The sequence below is a fragment of the Falco naumanni genome, chromosome 1 (genome assembly GCF_017639655.2).
Source record: "Falco naumanni isolate bFalNau1 chromosome 1, bFalNau1.pat, whole genome shotgun sequence".
In the NCBI taxonomy this organism is placed as follows: Eukaryota; Metazoa; Chordata; class Aves; order Falconiformes; family Falconidae; genus Falco; species Falco naumanni.
In genome coordinates, this window is record NC_054054.1 from 94920365 (window position 1) to 94937335 (window position 16971).

The 16971-nt window shown below is 46.6% G+C and overlaps 1 protein-coding gene across 1 annotated transcript; it reads left to right on the top strand.

The window, feature by feature from the left end:
• The first annotated feature begins 4 nt into the window (after positions 1-4).
• Positions 5-16725, top strand: LOC121094679 (BRCA1 associated protein). The gene is made up of 12 exons (XM_040608641.1): positions 5-197; positions 406-561; positions 1321-1522; positions 2332-2521; positions 4618-4731; positions 5219-5367; positions 7557-7632; positions 8644-8782; positions 9262-9371; positions 11008-11097; positions 13009-13112; positions 14350-16725. The coding sequence occupies exons 1-12, from the start codon at positions 116-118 to the stop codon at positions 14708-14710; spliced, it is 1773 nt and encodes a 590-aa protein (XP_040464575.1). The 5' UTR covers positions 5-115; the 3' UTR covers positions 14711-16725.
• The last annotated feature ends 246 nt before the right edge of the window (positions 16726-16971 follow it).

Genomic DNA, 16971 nt, shown 5'->3' on the forward strand with positions numbered 1-16971 from the left:
CGCGTCGCCGGCGTGACCCCGGCGGGGTCAGAGGGGAAAGGTGCGGGAGGCGGAAGCGGTGCTTCATCTCCTTGGCCTCCTCGGAGCGCGGCGGCGGTTCGCGGTGCCCGGGCTCATGAGCGTGTCCCTGGTGGTGATCCGGCTGGAGCTGGCCGAGCACTCGCCGCTGCCCGCGGGCTTCGCTTACAGCGCGGCCGGTGAGTCTCCGCGGCGCCGCGCGGGGCCCCCCCCGCGGGGGCCTGGGCCCGGGTGCGGGATAGCCCTGGCCACCGGGGCGGGGCAGGGGGCTGCGCCTTGTCCGCGGTCCCAGGGGGTGGGGGTCGCCGTGCCGGTGTTGCCGGTGACTCCCGGTACCGGGGCTCCGCTGCCACCGCCCTGTCCCAACGCCTCCTTTTTCTTGCGTAGCTCCGGAGATGGCCGCGGAGGGCACAGGGGCGGTCCCGGCTGTGCCGTCCTGCCTGGAGGGGAAGGGCCCGGGGGAGCGGGCGGCCATCCTCCACCAGCACCTGGGCCGCAGGGAGATGACCGACGTGATCATTGAGACCATCCAGCCACGGCCAGGTACCAGCCTCGGGTGCGGGTGATGCACTTTTTGGGGTCCCTGGTTGTCACCTGCCCTGCTGGTGCGGTGGCTCTTTGTTGTGGAAGGGGAGCAGGCACTACCCGGGTGGGTGACAGCTCTGCCAGTGTGGGGACAGTGGAGGTGCGGCTGGGGCTTGGGTCGGTTGTGGGGCTTGGGGAAATAACTAGAAAATTAAGGAATGTGTGCTAGGGTCCGTATGGGAGAGCTGGTCATTCCTGGCAAACATTTCCCACTCCATAAGGGTTTAATTGAATTTATTTTAGGCTGTGCCGTGGGCTGGTTAGTGTTTTGCTTGCCAGCATTGCTGATCTGTAGCCATGAGACTAGTCCACTCTGCAGGTGCTTAAATTCCCTGGTAGGGAGGAAGTTTAAAGATGGAAGCACCAAGTCTTGCCAAACATCCAAGCTGCCATCGAGCAGCACAGGATGAGCAGCCGGCTCCTCGCCCCTGCTTAGCAAACTGTTCCTGGTGTTAGTACTGGTGCCTGTTGGGATTTTACCGGTACAAAGCTCGCCTAGCCGGATCTGCAGCGTCCTGCCAGGGGCTCGCCCTGGATGCCTGGCGGCTCTGGAATTTCCCCTGGGACAGTAAAGAGGAGAGCTGTCTCATTCTGCTGCTTTCCAGAGTTGTGATTTGACTTCTCAGTGTGCTGTTGTGCACATGCAGGCTGTGCTTAGGGAACAGCAGGTATTTCTGTTGCGCCGTTAGTAATGTGGAAACTTCTGATTTGTAAAAGATGAAACAAAAGCTGCTGTGGAAGGAAGAAAATCTTCAGAGGCTGCATCTGCCGAGGACAAAAATAAACATGACGATCAAAGTAAAGAGCGTGAAGCTGCTCCAGACTCACCTTCAAAACAGCTCCCTGACCAGATTTCCTTCTTCAGTGGGAATCCTTCAGTTGAAATAGTTCACGGCATTATGCATCTGTACAAAACAAAGTAAGGATGCTTGACTAATTGTAGCTCTAGTGGGAACAGTGCTCCTGAATGATGCCTCCACCCGGAAGGGTGAGTCGGTAGCCCTAGGGCTGTGGCTCTTGAGCTGGGACAAACAGGAAGGGTGACTCGCACCCAGGAGAGCAGAGCGTGCCTTGCATTAATGGTAGAGCTTGAGGAGCTTGGATCCCCCGAGCTCCAGGTGGAGAGGACTTGTACCAGGGGCTGTAAGAGCATAAGATGAGTGCAGGTTCCTAAAAAAAATGACATTTGAAGGCAGCTTCTCAAGGGATCCCACAGTTAAACTGTGATCTGTGGGGTCCTGGCAGCTGTCTGAGGCAGGAGGTTTCATCCAATATTTAAGGGGTTACAATTCCACACTGTTCCTCTATAATTTCGTGAGCACTTCCATTTCAGGTCTTCCTGAAAGCTATCAGGAGACACAAAATGGCCATTTGAAATAGTTACAAACATTGCTCGCTTGTTCCAGGAATAGTCCTGAGCATCTGTGGCTTGCCAGCTTCAACTGTTTTTGTAGAAGAACATATGTCAAATGATCCCTGACAAAACCATTGTTTATTGGAGCTGCCCAGTTTTACTCTTTAGCAAAGGATTATAGTTTCACGTGGGTACGCTGGACACTACCACAGCCCCTCGCTTCCCTTTCTTAATATTTACAAATGTGCAAAAGAGAGTTAAGATTGGTAGTAACGTTGTTGTTTTAACTGCAACTGTTGGAAATGTGATGTGTCCAGCCATATGCCTCTGTCCTCTCTGAATGAGATGACCTGGTGTCACTGTTGTCTTATTAGCAAGATGACCTCTTTAAAGGAAGACGTAAGGCGCAGCGCCATGCTGTGCATCCTCACGGTCCCTGCTACAATGACCAGCCATGACCTGATGAAGTTTGTGGCCTCCTTCTATGAAGTAATTGAGCACATGAAAATCATCCGAGATTCCACTCCAAACCAGTACATGGTGCTGATAAAGTTTAGCTCGCAGGTAAGAGCTGGGAGTCCCTTTGCTGTAGAAGTGACCGCACTGTCTTATGCAGTTGCTGTCAGGAGTGCTGCCCTGCTTCACTGGCCAGCTGTTAGCCAAGATTGTACTTTACCCTCAGAGAAACAGTACTGTCCTGTTGCCCAGAGAATTTGTGGGGCTGCTGTCTGAGGTCAGTCCCATGCCTGGACCTAGAGGCCAGTGACTGCTGTGTTCTACCAATCCTATTTCTTGTTGGCAGGACATTTGAAAAAAAATAGTGAGGATACACAGTTCTCTGCTATCTCAGAACATATTCAAAAAGAGAGTGGGCATTTTACTGAGCTGAATGGAAAGGACCCAGCCAGTGGGGCTTTGTTTTTAGGAAGGACTTGTTCTGCTTTGCTGAGGAGCTGGGTGGTCTCACAGCCACTGCCAGTACAGTGGTGGTGTGGTTTAACCCCAGCTGGCAGCTAAATGTGCAGCTGGCTCGCTCGCTCCCCGTTTGACCCCTGCAGAGGGATGGGGAAGAGGTTCAGGAAAAAGGTAAAATTGTGGGTTTGAATAAGAACAACTTAATAATTAAAATACAATAACAATTGTAGTGAGAAGGAGAGGGAGGAATAAAATCCAAAAGGGAAAAAAACCCAGTGATGGACAATATAGTTGCTCACCACCCGCTGACTGATGCGCAGCCAGTCCCAAAGCAGCGATCAGCAGGCCCTGACCAACTCCCCTGAGTTTATATGCTGAGTATGACATCCCATGGTATAGAATATCCCTTTGGCTAGTTTGGGTCAGCTATCCTGGCTGTTCCCCTTCCCAATTTCTTATGCCCCTCCAGCCCTCTCGCTGGCAGGGCCTGAGAAAGTGAAAAGTCCTTGACTTAGTATAAACATTACTTAGCAACAACAAAAACCATCAGTGTGTTATCAACGTTATTCTCATACTAAATCCAAAACACAGCACTGCCGCGGCAACTGAGCAGAAAATTTATTCTATTTGAGCTGAAACCAGGACAAGTGTGAAAAGGACAGTTGCCCCCAAAACTGAGAGCCCATGGGATGAATTTGTGACCAGATAACACAGTTTGCTGCTTGCAGGTCGTCTTCAGCTCTGTAGCTTTAAGCATTTGCCCCTGTTAGTTCCTGTGTGGACCCTCTCACTTGTACCTTCTCTCCCCCCCCACTGTAAATGACTCATTTTGGGGTTCAGGGAGAGGTTTCCCCCAGCCATGAATGCTGTGCAAGATACTTCCCCTGTCTGTTGTGCAGAGGCAGCATTTGTGTGCGTTTGGGGCTATTTGTAGTAGCTGTAAAGATGCATTTTGTGTATCGCCATATGAAATTACACGGGCAAATAATCTAGTCCTAAACAGCCTTGCAGCAAATTCATAAACTTTTACCCAAATTCACCCTGAAATTCCTGTTTCTTAGGAAGTGCCCTGAAGCCCTGTTCCCCAGTGACCTCTAACGGCTGTGTCTGCAGGTAGCAAAAGCAAATCTCGAGGGCCTTTATGTTTCAGGCTGGAGTGACCAGGAATGTGGCTTTCAGCTAACTTGCCTCAATCTGGTGCAATCATTTGCGAAAGAAAGGGTTTGGGGAGGTTACTGGGTGAAAAGGGATGATGTATTTGACAGGTATTGTTTTGGTTCTGCCTTTTTGCAAGGCACAGTTCAGAGCATGCCTGAATTGTGACCAGTGAAATGGATTCTTTCCCACAGTTAAATTGTTGTTCCTTTCCCTGACACATGCGTCCTGCAACGTGGCCCTCTTAAATTTTTGCAGAGACCAAATTTGCTTTGCAAATGCACTGAAATTGCTGACAAAGGGCAAATCAGATACTGAAGGGAAATCCGTTGTTCCTGCTGAATGCTCAAATATCAGAGTAGCTGTCACTGCTGTGAACTTCACTTCTTGTCTTCAAGTGGTAAAACTAAGCCTGGTGCCAAAATGCAATGCCTGCTGGCACGAGCTGACAGTCTGAAATGGCTCCTCTGGTATTACAGGGCTGGGTGGAGGGGAGAAGACAGGATTGTGGCAGATTTCTCCTCCTCTTCCTCAGTTGTATCAGCTGCGAATTTTCTCTTTTTAACTGGCTTCCTTTGTTTTGTGCACAGGCTGATGCAGATAGCTTTTATATGGCATGCAACGGCCGGCAGTTCAACTCTATAGAGGAGGATGTTTGCCAGCTGGTGTATGTGGAAAGGGCTGAAGTCTTCAAATCAGAAGATGTAAGTTTGATTTGTTTTGTTTTCCCTGTATTTCAGAGAATTCTAACAGGATTATTTGGACGGGGCAGAATGCTGCAAGAACTGCTTAACTGCATCGACCCAAACCCCCTTTCCCATTCCAGTGCTACTTGGAACAATTTGGTGACTTAAAGGGCTTCGTGCCTCGCCACTGTGCATCTCAGACCTAAGCCTGCCATGGGTCATACATCTAGCAAATCTAGAAAACAGAATGGGGATGGCTGCAGATGCAGCAGCTGGAGGGGGCCGGTGCTCTGAAGAGGGTCCTGGCTGTGATCTGTTGAATGTTGTGGATCCTTGTTTTTCAATAAATTTGTAACCACTGTGTAGACTCACATGGTTACTTTGTAGTTTTTGTACCCTAGTGCCAGGGGTAATGGGAAAGAACTTTGACTTTTTGTTATGTGGGTACTTAATTTATGGTGATTGGAAGGTGCTGAGCTAATTGTCTCTGCTTGTTCTTTTGAAGGGGGCCAGCCTGCCTGTGATGGATCTGACAGAGCTCCCAAAGTGCACGGTGTGCCTGGAGAGGATGGATGAGTCCGTGAACGGGATCCTTACCACGCTCTGTAACCACAGCTTTCATAGCCAGTGTCTGCAGCGGTGGGAGGACACCACGTAAGAGGCTTTTCTTTATTTCCACATCTAAAACTCTGTTTTGAGTGTGGTGGTTATGTGCTGACAAGACTGGTTCTGCTCATTGGAGGGTAGGGGAAGGAATTACTGCAAGTTCTAATGCTCTTTTTCTCATTAAGGGACTCCCAGAGAGAAATCTCCCCACCAAAAGTAATTGAACAGTGTTTCCCATGGGCCTCACTGCCAAGGCAGGCAGGGAGTTGTAGAGTAATGCTGATAATTTTAAAATACTGTAGGATAAAAATACTGGGGTAAACAGCATTGGGTGCACACAGAGCCCTGTTTCGTTCGGTCTTTCGTGTCTGTCTGGTCATTTGTTTCCTCAGCATAGCTGAGGCTGCACTGTAGGCAGATCTGCACATCTGGCTGCTGGAGCTTAGGAGTCCTTTTGGGAGCTCTGCAGTCTTGCTGCCTTATTTAGGTGCTGGGAGAGGATGAAGAAGAGCTGGGCAAGAGCAGCTGTGCAGGGGGACACGACTGGAAAGGGAGACAGAAGGGAGATGGGATGGAACGATGACAAGATCACTCAGTAAATTGGGAAGGGGAGGCAGCTGCCCTAGACAGGCTGTATTATTCGAGGTGGGTATGGGCTGAGTGATGGGAGGCTGTGTCACTGGCTCTGGGAGACCCTCTGTGGCACTGGGCAGGGCTGGGGATGGGACCTGGGTCTGTCCTTAAAGCAGCTGAACTTTTTGCTACTGCTAACTCTTTCCTGTTCTTGCTATTACAATTCTCCACATCCCTGTAGATGAGGATTTTGATGTGTCCAAGCTACCTGACTGTGGGGGTGCAGCTGGCACCCAGGTGCTGCTGTCACTTGTGCATATTTGCATTCCTCTGGACACTATTTGCTGTTTCACTGCACATCAGGCAGCCATAGATACTGCAGCTGCCGATCCTCACTGTGTTTTCTTCTCTGTCACTAGTACCCCTGATTGCCTGATTCTCTGATGGAGTGTGAGGAAGCTTTTAGTCCTCTGTATATCATTTGTAAGCCAAAGTAACGGAACCTCAGTAAGATTAATCAGATTTGTACCTATTCAAGTTTATGGGCTGCTTTGCTCCATAAATCAAAACCAGTTAAAATTTGAAGCAGTGGAGCTTAGCCAGTGTAGGAGCAAGATCCAAAATAGCACTTAAATCTCTAATATACAATTTAAGCAGAACTTAGCTCCCAGTCTAGAAGAACGAAGAAAGAAAATCTGTGCCCACTTTGCTTAGGTGCCACGGAGGCTGTAAGTACCTGAATTTGTATAGAAAGCTGACTGCAATCCAGTTGTCTCCTCCCTTGAGTGTTTCTGTAGCTTATCCAGCAGGTAATAAAAAATACATCAACAGTTCTGGCAACAGCAGTTACCCTGCTCCCTCGCCAAGCTTCTAGCGCTTAGGGTCTGGACAAAGTTTCCATCTGATCTTGGGTCTTCTGTCTTTCTGGCAGTGGTATAGTTTCAAAAGAAATGATAGCGGGGTGCCTGCTACTGAATCTTTTAGGGTACAGTTATGGGATGTTCCTCCTGGAAGGGCTGAAACCGAATCCATTGGGTTGGGGTGAAATTGAAGCATCTCCTTAGGGTATTAAGGTATGTTTGCCAAGTGTGAGTACCTGCCTCTGTGACTTGGCTGGCCTCAGCAGTGTGTAGTTACCGCATCCTTCCACAACAGTGTGTAGCTGCTGCATAAACCCTGCATGTAATGGAGAACTGAAGATATCAGTTGGCAGCAGTCCGGAGGAGCAATATTTCGAGATGTGTAACACATCTATACAAGCGCTTCTTGCGATGTTTATGACTGAGGCAGGGAAGTGTTTCTTGAGCTTGGTCATGGCTTTTTTGCTTACCAGCAGAGGCTGATGTCGCTGGCAGCCCCGCTGATGCTCTTGGTTGCAGATGTTCTCTACACTCAGACTGCAGCAAAACCAGATCAAGCTGAGGCTGTGAAATGGCTTCGGAAGAGCGGTTCTTTGTCCTTCTGTCATTTACTGGCTTAAAAACAGTAGCCTTGTGTGGAATGGAGGCAAATTTGTGTGGGGTAAATGTGAACTGAGAGAAGCGTGCATACAGGGAGCGTCCCACTGCATAAAGCGTTTACTTTGAGCTCTCTGGCTCTCTTTAATTACTGTAATATTAAGATGGAGCTGCTTGTGTCTCATCATGATGCTTATTGCCCTCTAGGTGTCCTGTCTGCAGATACTGCCAAACACCTGAGCCGGTGGAAGAGAACAAGTGTTTTGAGTGTGGAGTTCAAGAAGTAAGTAGGTGGGTGGATGGTGAGTGAGATCTAGACTAGATCTGACTGCACAGCTGCTCTAGTTGCTTTTGGGGTTAATTCTGTGGCTGCTTTTGGGCTGATTTTGCCAGTCAGTGGTGTATCTGCTTTCCTTATGAGTTGGAATCAGTACTGGGAAGGGATCTTAACTCCCAGATTTCCTGTTCTGACAGATCTTTCTGATTCTTAAAAAAAAAAAGTATTAGCATAGAAGAGAAGGCTCTGGGGAGACCTTAAAGCAGCCTTTCAATACTTAAAGGGTGCTTATAAGGCAGGTGGGACTTTTTAGTAGAGCCTGTAGTGATAGGGTAAAGGGTAGTGGTTTTAAACTAAAAGAGTGTGGATTTAGATTAGATATAAGGAAGAAATTCTTTACTGTGAGGTTGGTGGGACACTGGCACAGGTTGCCCAGTGCAGCTGTGGGTGCCCCATCCCTGGCAGTGCCCAAGGCCAGGCTGGATGGGGCTGGGAGCAACCTGGGCTGGTGGAAGGCGTCCCTGCCCATGGCAGGGGACTGGTACTGGATGGTCTTTAAGGTCCCTTCCAACCCAAACCATTGTAGGATTCTATATAACCTGGTCAGAGTGTGTGTGATAACATGAATATGATAGCAGGCAGCTAAACTAACACTGAATTTGGTGGTCCCTTCTAGTCTCTGCCCTTCAGAGCTTGCTTTTGTGTGGTCCTGCTGAGGTGCTTCATTCATTAGTCAAGACCATTCTTCCATCCATGCTTGTGGTAATCTGTCAACATGCCCAGCACCTGCAGGCTTGTAATTGGCTCAAATGAGCAGGTACCTCCTTCTCTTTCGCCTTCCAGCTGAGAAAGGATTCAAAGCAGGAGGGGGCAAAGTAAACACTGTTTGCTTTTTAAGGAAGTGACTGGATGTACACAGCATCAGCAGGCCGTCAGGGTCAGACCACACTTTCTCAGAGCACCAACACCACCACTTGACAGCGTTGTATACACAGAGCTTTCTTATTTTGTTGACAGAACCTTTGGATCTGTTTAATATGTGGACATATAGGCTGTGGCCGGTACGTGAGTCGACATGCTTACAAACACTTTGAGGAGACCCAGCACACCTACGCAATGCAGTTGACCAACCACAGAGTCTGGGATTATGCTGGAGGTAAGCGCTCTGTCTTCCCTTGTAGGATGACCTTGTTTGTAAAACGGCTTTTGGGACCCTTTGGTAAGAGTACTTGTGGTAGAGTTTGCTTGGAGATTAAAGGTTTGCATCTGTACTAATACCTGGTCTTTTGGGAACATCCATCTCCTCTCTAATAGCAGTTTTTGTGGGTCTGTAGCAGATGGAGAAGGGAAAACATGATTCTGTAATGAACCAGGGCGGTCCTGTAGTCTCTGCAGAATTTGTTTGTTACTCCCATTCCATCAGTTTGCCCTGAGGTATGGGAATGGGCTGTTGTAATAAATATCCTGCAAGGTGTCTGTGCGACGTCTGCTAAATAACAAATACATCTGATGTTGGCTTTCTGCCTTGCTAATATGCTGTTGCAGCAGTCTGCATGGTTAATTGTGCTGCATAACTGGTGTCAACCTGGGTGTTCTTAAGCTAAAACTCCCTGTGGTTGAATTTTCTTCCTTCAGATAACTACGTCCATCGACTGGTTGCAAGTAAAACTGATGGGAAGATAGTTCAGTATGAGTGCGAGGGAGATATGTGTCAGGAAGAGAAAATTGATGCCTTACAATTAGAGGTAAATATTTTGGCTTGTTGGACTCTGCATTGTGCTGCTGTGTGGAAGTGTTTCAAATCCAGATATGACAACAGGACAATTACATCAGCTTATGCAGCAGACCTGCTCCCTGCATGTAGGCAGTCATCTTCAGGCAGAAGCAGGATGTTTTTACTGCTCTTTTTTTTTTTTTTTTTTTTTTCTTCCATAATAACTCTTCTTGGCTCTGCAGAGCCAATGCAGCTAAGTGTAAGCTGGCTGCAGTTTTGTCCTGTGTTTGCTGGTAGGTTGAAGATGAGCTGGTTACGCTGTGATGAACACTCAGGTCACTGGAGAATGAAATGGGTCTGAATGCCCAGACTCGCTCACTAAACCCTTCCTGGTAGATCCGTGACTTGGCTTAAGAGCCAGGATGTGTATGGAACTGTCAATTTGAGTAGCTTGGCTTGTAAATTGAACAAGTATGTAGGAATCTGTAGCTGTGTGCTTACCTTGGCTGTCAAAGAAAGCAGACAGGCTCGTCTGATACCAGCCCTGTTCTGCGTCCTTCTCTTGATCTGTTTTTTGTGAGGTTTTTGTTGTTTCGTTTTTGTTTTTCACTGGTTGGGCAGCTTCTCCTATCCTAACTAGAAGGGTAAAGCAGAGAAACTCAAAATTACTGCTCCACTGAGCAGATATACTGCAGCATGATTTCAGCTGCAATAGGCACAAGGGTATCTGAGGAGGAACAGCCCACAGAGACCAAACTTTGTAAGCTTGTTGCTCAAATAAATATTTGTTTTCTTTTCCATGAATTTTCTGAGCAATGCTTAGATGCTAAACCAGCTATTTTTAACCCTTTTTTCTGGCAGGTTGGTGCTTAAAGTATGCAAGACCTCTCTATCTAGCTTACAAGATCTGAGTATTTGTAGCAAGAATGGATTTGGCAGTGTGTTCAAGGCTTTTTGCACATGTTTATTTCTGTATCAAATGCCTAATTTGGTGCTTATTAGCCTGATGATAAGAAATGATGGTGTTTTCCCATCTTCTTTGCACACAACTCATGTGCAAAACCAGAAGGGAAAAGATGGGATGTAAGGCATATATCCTTGTTCGGGTGCCAAAATAACATTGGAATGGGCCATGCTTGTAGAACAATAGTTGTGAGTGGTTATATGCAGCTAAGGGTGTTTTCCCAGAGAGGTTCTGACAGCAAAGCTAGATGTGTGCATTTACCCTGGGTTTGGGCTCTGAATGGGGAACTCTGCAACGCAGCCTTTGGGACCTCAGACATTTGTGACTGAGACAGCTGATGCTTCATTTCCTGTGGAGTGTAAAAGTTGTAGAGGCTTTTTGCTACTACAATGAAAAATGTCTCCTCTTGAAAAAGTTCTTGACGTGACACTGGGTATGGCTTGGCAGAACTTGTGCTTGATCCTTGCTGTTGTGCTCTGAAGGCTTTCCTTGATTTCAAAGAATCAAGTGATTTGATTTTGAAATCAAATTGGTGAAACACACCTGCTGGATCTGCAGTTTGCATGTATGTTCAGAATGTCCTGTATGCTCAATTTCATCTGATTAAATTGATTTGTATATTGAAGCCCTTTGGTCTTCTTAATCAGCATAGCCACCCTTATGCAAAAGCTGACTGTTCTGTGTGTATCTTCTGTGTTTGTAGTACTCATATTTGCTAACAAGCCAGCTGGAATCACAGCGAATCTATTGGGAAAACAAGATTGTCCGAATAGAAAAGGATACGGCTGAAGAGGTGAGCTCTGCTCTGGGAATGTGTGAAACGGCTGAAACCAGCCCCTGGACACTGCTCAGTTCGATGGGAGATGCCACTGTTTGGTCTCTCGGGCAGCCTGAGCGTTGCATGACGTGGCCTTGCATAGCCTGTTCCACTACCAGCTGAGAAAATTGGCTTCAAGACGTATCTCTTATCTCGATGCTCAGATCTAGCAATTTGCTGCTCAGCGGTGCGGAAGTAGGTAGATTGCCACCTAGATTGAGGGCTGATTTAAATGTGCTGCTCAGGAAACTGCAGCAGTGGGGAAAACAAGTCTGCGCTGCTGCAGGATCCCTGCTTGCCCGTGTCATCCGTCTCACGCTGACGTGTATCTCTAGGGAAGGTTAGTGTAGCATAGACAATATGACTTTAATGTGCTTGGCTGCAGAAAGTGGAAGCTGTCTTTCTGCTCCAAATGCATATTGATTTGCCCTTTCTTTTTGATCCCCTATTTCTCCTCATCACCCTTTGGGAAAAGTTCAGAGTCTCCTCCTATAAAGCATCCTGTAGGCAGGACTGCTTCAAAATGTCACGAGCAGAAATCCAGTGAGAATATTTGAATGCTTTTCGCTCCACATAGATCCTTTCAACTAGGTTTAAAGTGAGTCAGGATTCAGGGTTGAGTCCTTAACTGAACTGCCTACATGACTTCTAATTAACCATTTAGTATCTGTAGTTAAGTAGTATTGTAAACGTAGAAATTAGAACTACTGAAATAGTGGTTGACCTTGCTCTAAAGAACAGTCCCAGAAATCTTATGGAGGACCCTATAAAAGGAAAAGATATAGAAAAATCATCTTGTATGTGACCAGGAAACATGATCCACAAAGCAACCTCAAAGTGAAATGGCTACGATATACGCCCCAAATGTGGTTTCATGTTTAAAGATCCTTACAGTCTTATTCATGTCACTTGCTCCATGTAAGTCTTGTCTGGATCAGTGCCACTATGCAGTGTATTCCACTATCAGTGCTCAGGCTGTTTCCCCAAATTAACCATCAGCTGCATAAACATTCAGTGATTAAGGCCGGAAGGCTTAAAACCAGCTCTGCATTGACTCTGGCATCAGCAAAGGCACCATGTGTGCTGACACTGATATTTATCCAAATTGCTCCTCCAGGAAAGCATTTTTCCTCTAAATTCCTGCCTTCACTACATGCAAGCACGCTTCTGATACTAATATAGGGGAAACAAGTATTTCTGTCCATAAATTTCCTGTAAGTCTTACATTAGAGGTTTCGACATGTTCTGTGCAGTGCCTAGAGAATGAAAGCTCGGTTTTCTTCAGCAGTAGCTGTCTTGAGTTGTGAAGTAGAGAGGAAGAGGAAGCCAATGTATGTGTGTTTCTGTTTGTGTTTTGCATGAGTAAGATATTTGTGTCAGTAGGTCACTGCCTTATGACAGCAAGCTGCTGAGTCAGTGCTGAGCAAAGTAGCATGTTAATTTTCAGACTTTTACCATACTTATTTGAGGTTTAGTTTAAAATGAGCAAAAGCCTGGCATTGTAAAACCCGAAGATGGAAATTTAAGTCTGCTGACAGATACAAAAACATCTGAGAGAATGGCTAAATGAATGCTTAACTGCAGTCAATAAGAAGTTAAGGATCCGATGCGGCTTTTGTTTGAATGGGGTGCCTGGCACAGATTTGCAGCCTGAGTTGCTGTTCTGTGTGAGCAGCTTCCATGGCAACATGGTTCCTTGTAGGGGTACCGCAAAGTGTAATGCAGAGGGTCTTCATCACAATTAAGCCTCTTCTTGACTCAAAATTGTTGCTTGCCTTGATATAGCAATTGGTCAAAGTCTGGAAAACACTCCAGAAAATTGAATGTCATAATGAAAGTGCAGAGGACTTTGATCTGCTTGAAATGCCCGTGTGTTTGTTTTTACAGATTAACAACATGAAGACCAAATTTAAAGAAACCATTGAGAAGTGTGACAGTCTGGAACAGAGGCTGAATGACTTGCTCAAAGAAAAGCAGTTTGTCGAAAGGAAGTGGGTACCGCTGCCAGGTTTAGTTCCATGCAGCCATTAAAACTCCGTACACTGACATCCAAAACAACAACAACAAAAAAAAAAAGTCTTGCTATTCCTGGGCAATTCCGAGCTATTTAAACTGGTATACTGAGAACACAGCTTATTTTAAAAAAAGCTCTCGTTTCTGTAGGTGTTCACAAATTGAAATTGCCTGTTAGATGGAACACAGCTTTTGGGCTCTTGGCTCTTTTTACATGGCCTGCATGTTTAGCATTCAGTAATCCTTCCTCTGCCTGCTCAGAAGTAGACGCTGGTCTGTTTTGCAATTGGCGGATACATCCAAAGAGAAGAAAGGCAGCTCAGTAGAGGCATCTCACCCAGCACAGAGAAAAATGTAGATCTGAGGAAGCGTTTAGAGGAAAGATGTGAAGCACAGGGACCATGTGGATCAGCGTGGTCCAGCTCCCGAGGTGGGACTGCATGCTCTGCTCCTCCTGTGCTCTATTCCTCCTAGCCCACTGGGCCCCTGTCACTGCTGCCTCTGCAGCAGCTGGAGCAGGGAACCCAAGCTAGTGAGCAGTGGTTCACGCAGCTCACCTTCCTGAGTGGGAAGGAGTCTGTGCATGACGCCAGCAAACTTTCAGGGCAAAAGCACCAAGCTGTTAGGAGCAGGGAAGGTAAATGATATTCTTGTGGGAGTATCTTGCTCCTGAGCAAAGTGGTATTTTCAGGGTCTTGTACTCAGAGTGTGGTGGGAGCCAGCATCTGGGAGTCCCTGACTGCCTTTAGTGCTCTCAGGACCCCATGTAATGTCTGTGCCCTTTTTGGCACCTATTCTGTAAGTCACAGATGTGTGTTCAAGGTGACGATCACGTGCTCCCAAACACACCCTGTCTGTTGCCTGCGCTGTTGGCGTTTGGTACAAGATGGGATTGCCAAACTTGCAAGAGAAGGGATTCTCCTGGGTTATGCGGGCGGAGGGACAAAGGAAGGGATTCTGCTTCACGAGATCCTATTCCATATGCAGGCAAACAGGTGCTAGCAAGCCTTAAGCTGAGTAGAAAATCCTGAGAGGATATCAAGAGTCCTTTTGTGTTGCCTCCCCATGCCCATCTTTTGCCAGAAAACCAAATTCCGGGTGGTCTTGGTGGGGCTGGGGGTCAGTTGCCTGAAGGGATTGGAAATAAAAAGGGTGTGGTGGGGTTTGATCTTGGTATGGTGCGCTGCTTTCCTGACTTGTGCTTCTGTTTGTAAGGTGTTCTCAGCTGAATAACAAAGTGGCCAAGCTTTCCAATGAGCTCAAGGAGGAGCAAGAACTGAATAAGTGTTTGCGAGCTAATCAAGCCTTGCTTCAGAACAAACTAAAGGAAGAGGAGAGAGTGTTAAAGGAAACCTGCGAACAAAAGGACCTGCAGATCTCTGAGATTCAGGAGCAGTTGCGGGATGTCATGTTCTACTTAGAGACGCAACAGAAAATCAATCACCTCCCAGCTGAGACCCGACAGGAGATTCAGGAAGGACAGATCAACATTGCGGTGGCATCTTCTGCCAGCTCCTCCACAGGGAGCACGGGCAAACCCTCTTCCAGGAGAGGCCGTGGAAAGAGGGGCAAATGAAAATCAGAATGCTCTGCTCATACTGGAACTGGCCATGCTGGTGGTAGGCCAGGCTCACCTCTCGGTACTCTGGCTGGGAACGCCCAGTTCACTAAAGCTCAGCTAGAAATTGTCTTCAGAGCTGCTCATAAAACTGGCTGCCAGTCAGTGGAGGTGTCTGTGGTATTTAAAAGCATTTCACTGCACTATTTAGCTTTTTTTTTTTTTTTTTTTAAGGCAGATCTTAATGACCATTTTGCCTTCCTACCTTTTCAAGGCCCCTCCTATCATGCGTTTGACTTTCTTGGAGAGTGTACTGTTTTGGGATGAGTGGGTGTGTACGTGTTAAACATCACATTCCCTCTGGGGATGCTGTAGAGTAGGCTAGGCCCAGTGTGTAAGGCTTCTCCAGTTCTTCTCCTGGATTAAAAGTATTTGCAATTAAAAAATTATTTTATTTAATAAACAGTGTAAATTAGATTATATACATCTCCTTTTAGTATGTTCAGTCCTGACGCTGCAGAACTGCTAGGGCAGGAGTAGAACTGTGGTTTGGAAATAAAAAGGAGTGAGGTGTGGAAAATAAACCATCTTAGTGGTGTAAGAAACTGAACAAGTCTTAAAGGCTTGTGTTCTAGGATATTAAATGCTTTAAGGGACTTTGCTACTATCTCTTTCTTCATTTTACAGATGGCCTTTGAAAGGCCAATGCTGCTGCGTTTGGGGCAGAAAGCATGAAGGTTTTATATTCTGGATGCTGTTTAATGTGGTTATTTTACAGGCATTTCTACAAATTAAATAGAGCTGGTTTTGCAAACACTGGTACATGTTAGATATTAACAGCTGCCAGAATGTTCCGATCCTGCCAGAGCAGGGCGCATGCGCGTTCCCACCATCGGCTATACTAGGGGTAAGTTGGTGTAAGCTCCAGTGCTGCTTTTCTCCAAACAAGGTGAGGAGAGTGAGTAATGCTGTATTTTTTACAAACTCTCTTCCTACCCGCCTGCCCCCAGCCTTTGCTGCAGCGGGGCCAGGCATGCTGCCCTGCCACCGGACCCTCGCTGCTCGATGCAGCAGCTGTTTCCAGTTTCTGTGGTCATTTGGCGCTGCCCATTCTGCTCTGAAACGTGGCACTGGCCAAAATCTTCGTTGGCAAAACCTAGGTTATTTGCCCCACAGGTAAACAGGTCCTGTAAAGGAAATGTGTGGACAAATCTTGGGTGGCTGGTTTTTTTTTTTTTTCCGGTTGATTTTCACTTAGAATATGTACCAGACTTGACGCTCTGGGGTGGGAAGAGTTTTACCTTGGCTGGAGAAGTGACTGTCCTGGTTGCTGCGTTGTGCTCAGCCATCTGAGTGTTCAAAAGCTGATCCTTTATTAAAAAGGGCTGGGAGAGTCCCGCCATTGTTCTTTTCAGACCGTAGCATGGTCCGTTTCCGTTGTTCACATGGCAGAAACAGCCGTGATCTTAGTTTGTTACACTGAAAATGCAACTCTGACTTACCAGCTCCGAACTGGAACAAAGAAATAAACCAGCTAGTCCTTTATTGCTAGAAGTTGTTCTTTTTGGCCAGTTGAAAGGAATGAGTTAGAATAAACTGAATGCCTCAGAAGGCGAGTTGTTATAATCTGCTTCCTGACTTTATGGACTGGAAGCGTTGAACTTCCTGACTGAAATACAGGGCACTTGTGAGTGCACTCGTTGCATCCACTGCTTGGGTTTGGAGATCTGCCCCGATCATCTGGAACTTCTACCTTTTCTAACTTTGTAGCATGAATGTACACTAACTCTTTTGTAGTGTGTGGATTGTACAACCAGGCCTCTGCCTCCTGTAAATTATTCTAAGGACCTAGAGATGTACAACACAGCTTGCTCTCCTATAGAAACTATTTTATTTAAGATATATTTTTACACCATCTAAGATCCTCTGACCTTTTGCTGAAAGCTTGCTTTGTGTAGAACACTAAGATGCTGTACTGTATCTTGGAATTCATTTTCAAAAAATGTGATTGAAAATTAAAACAGCGTGCAGTATTTTTGTTTGTGTATTCAACTGGAAGCAGAGGGAAGAGATGGCAGGGAGAAAGACAAAACATGCAACTATTCTTTTTGAAGTCTACTTTTTAACTCGAAGGCAAATCTGTCCAAACGAGCTCTTTGTCATGTTTGGGTTGGGGGGAAGTTTGGTTCAGCTGAGCTGATCTAAGCAGATAAGGCAGGGTAATTATCTCTAGCTCAGGAGAAGGGGGCAGCTCATGCAGAAAAAGCAAGGACTGTGGA

What these genes read in the sequence shown, in the direction of transcription:
- LOC121094679 (XM_040608641.1), top strand. Translation starts at nt 116, where the DNA reads ATGAGCGTGTCCCTGGTGGTGATCCGGCTGGAGCTGGCCGAGCACTCG. An exon ending in CTTCGCTTACAGCGCGGCCG is followed by an intron (nt 198 to 405) that starts GTGAGTCTCCGC and finishes TTTCTTGCGTAG; the next exon opens with CTCCGGAGATGGCCGCGGAG. An exon ending in AGTCTGGGATTATGCTGGAG is followed by an intron (nt 8,783 to 9,261) that starts GTAAGCGCTCTG and finishes TTCTTCCTTCAG; the next exon opens with ATAACTACGTCCATCGACTG.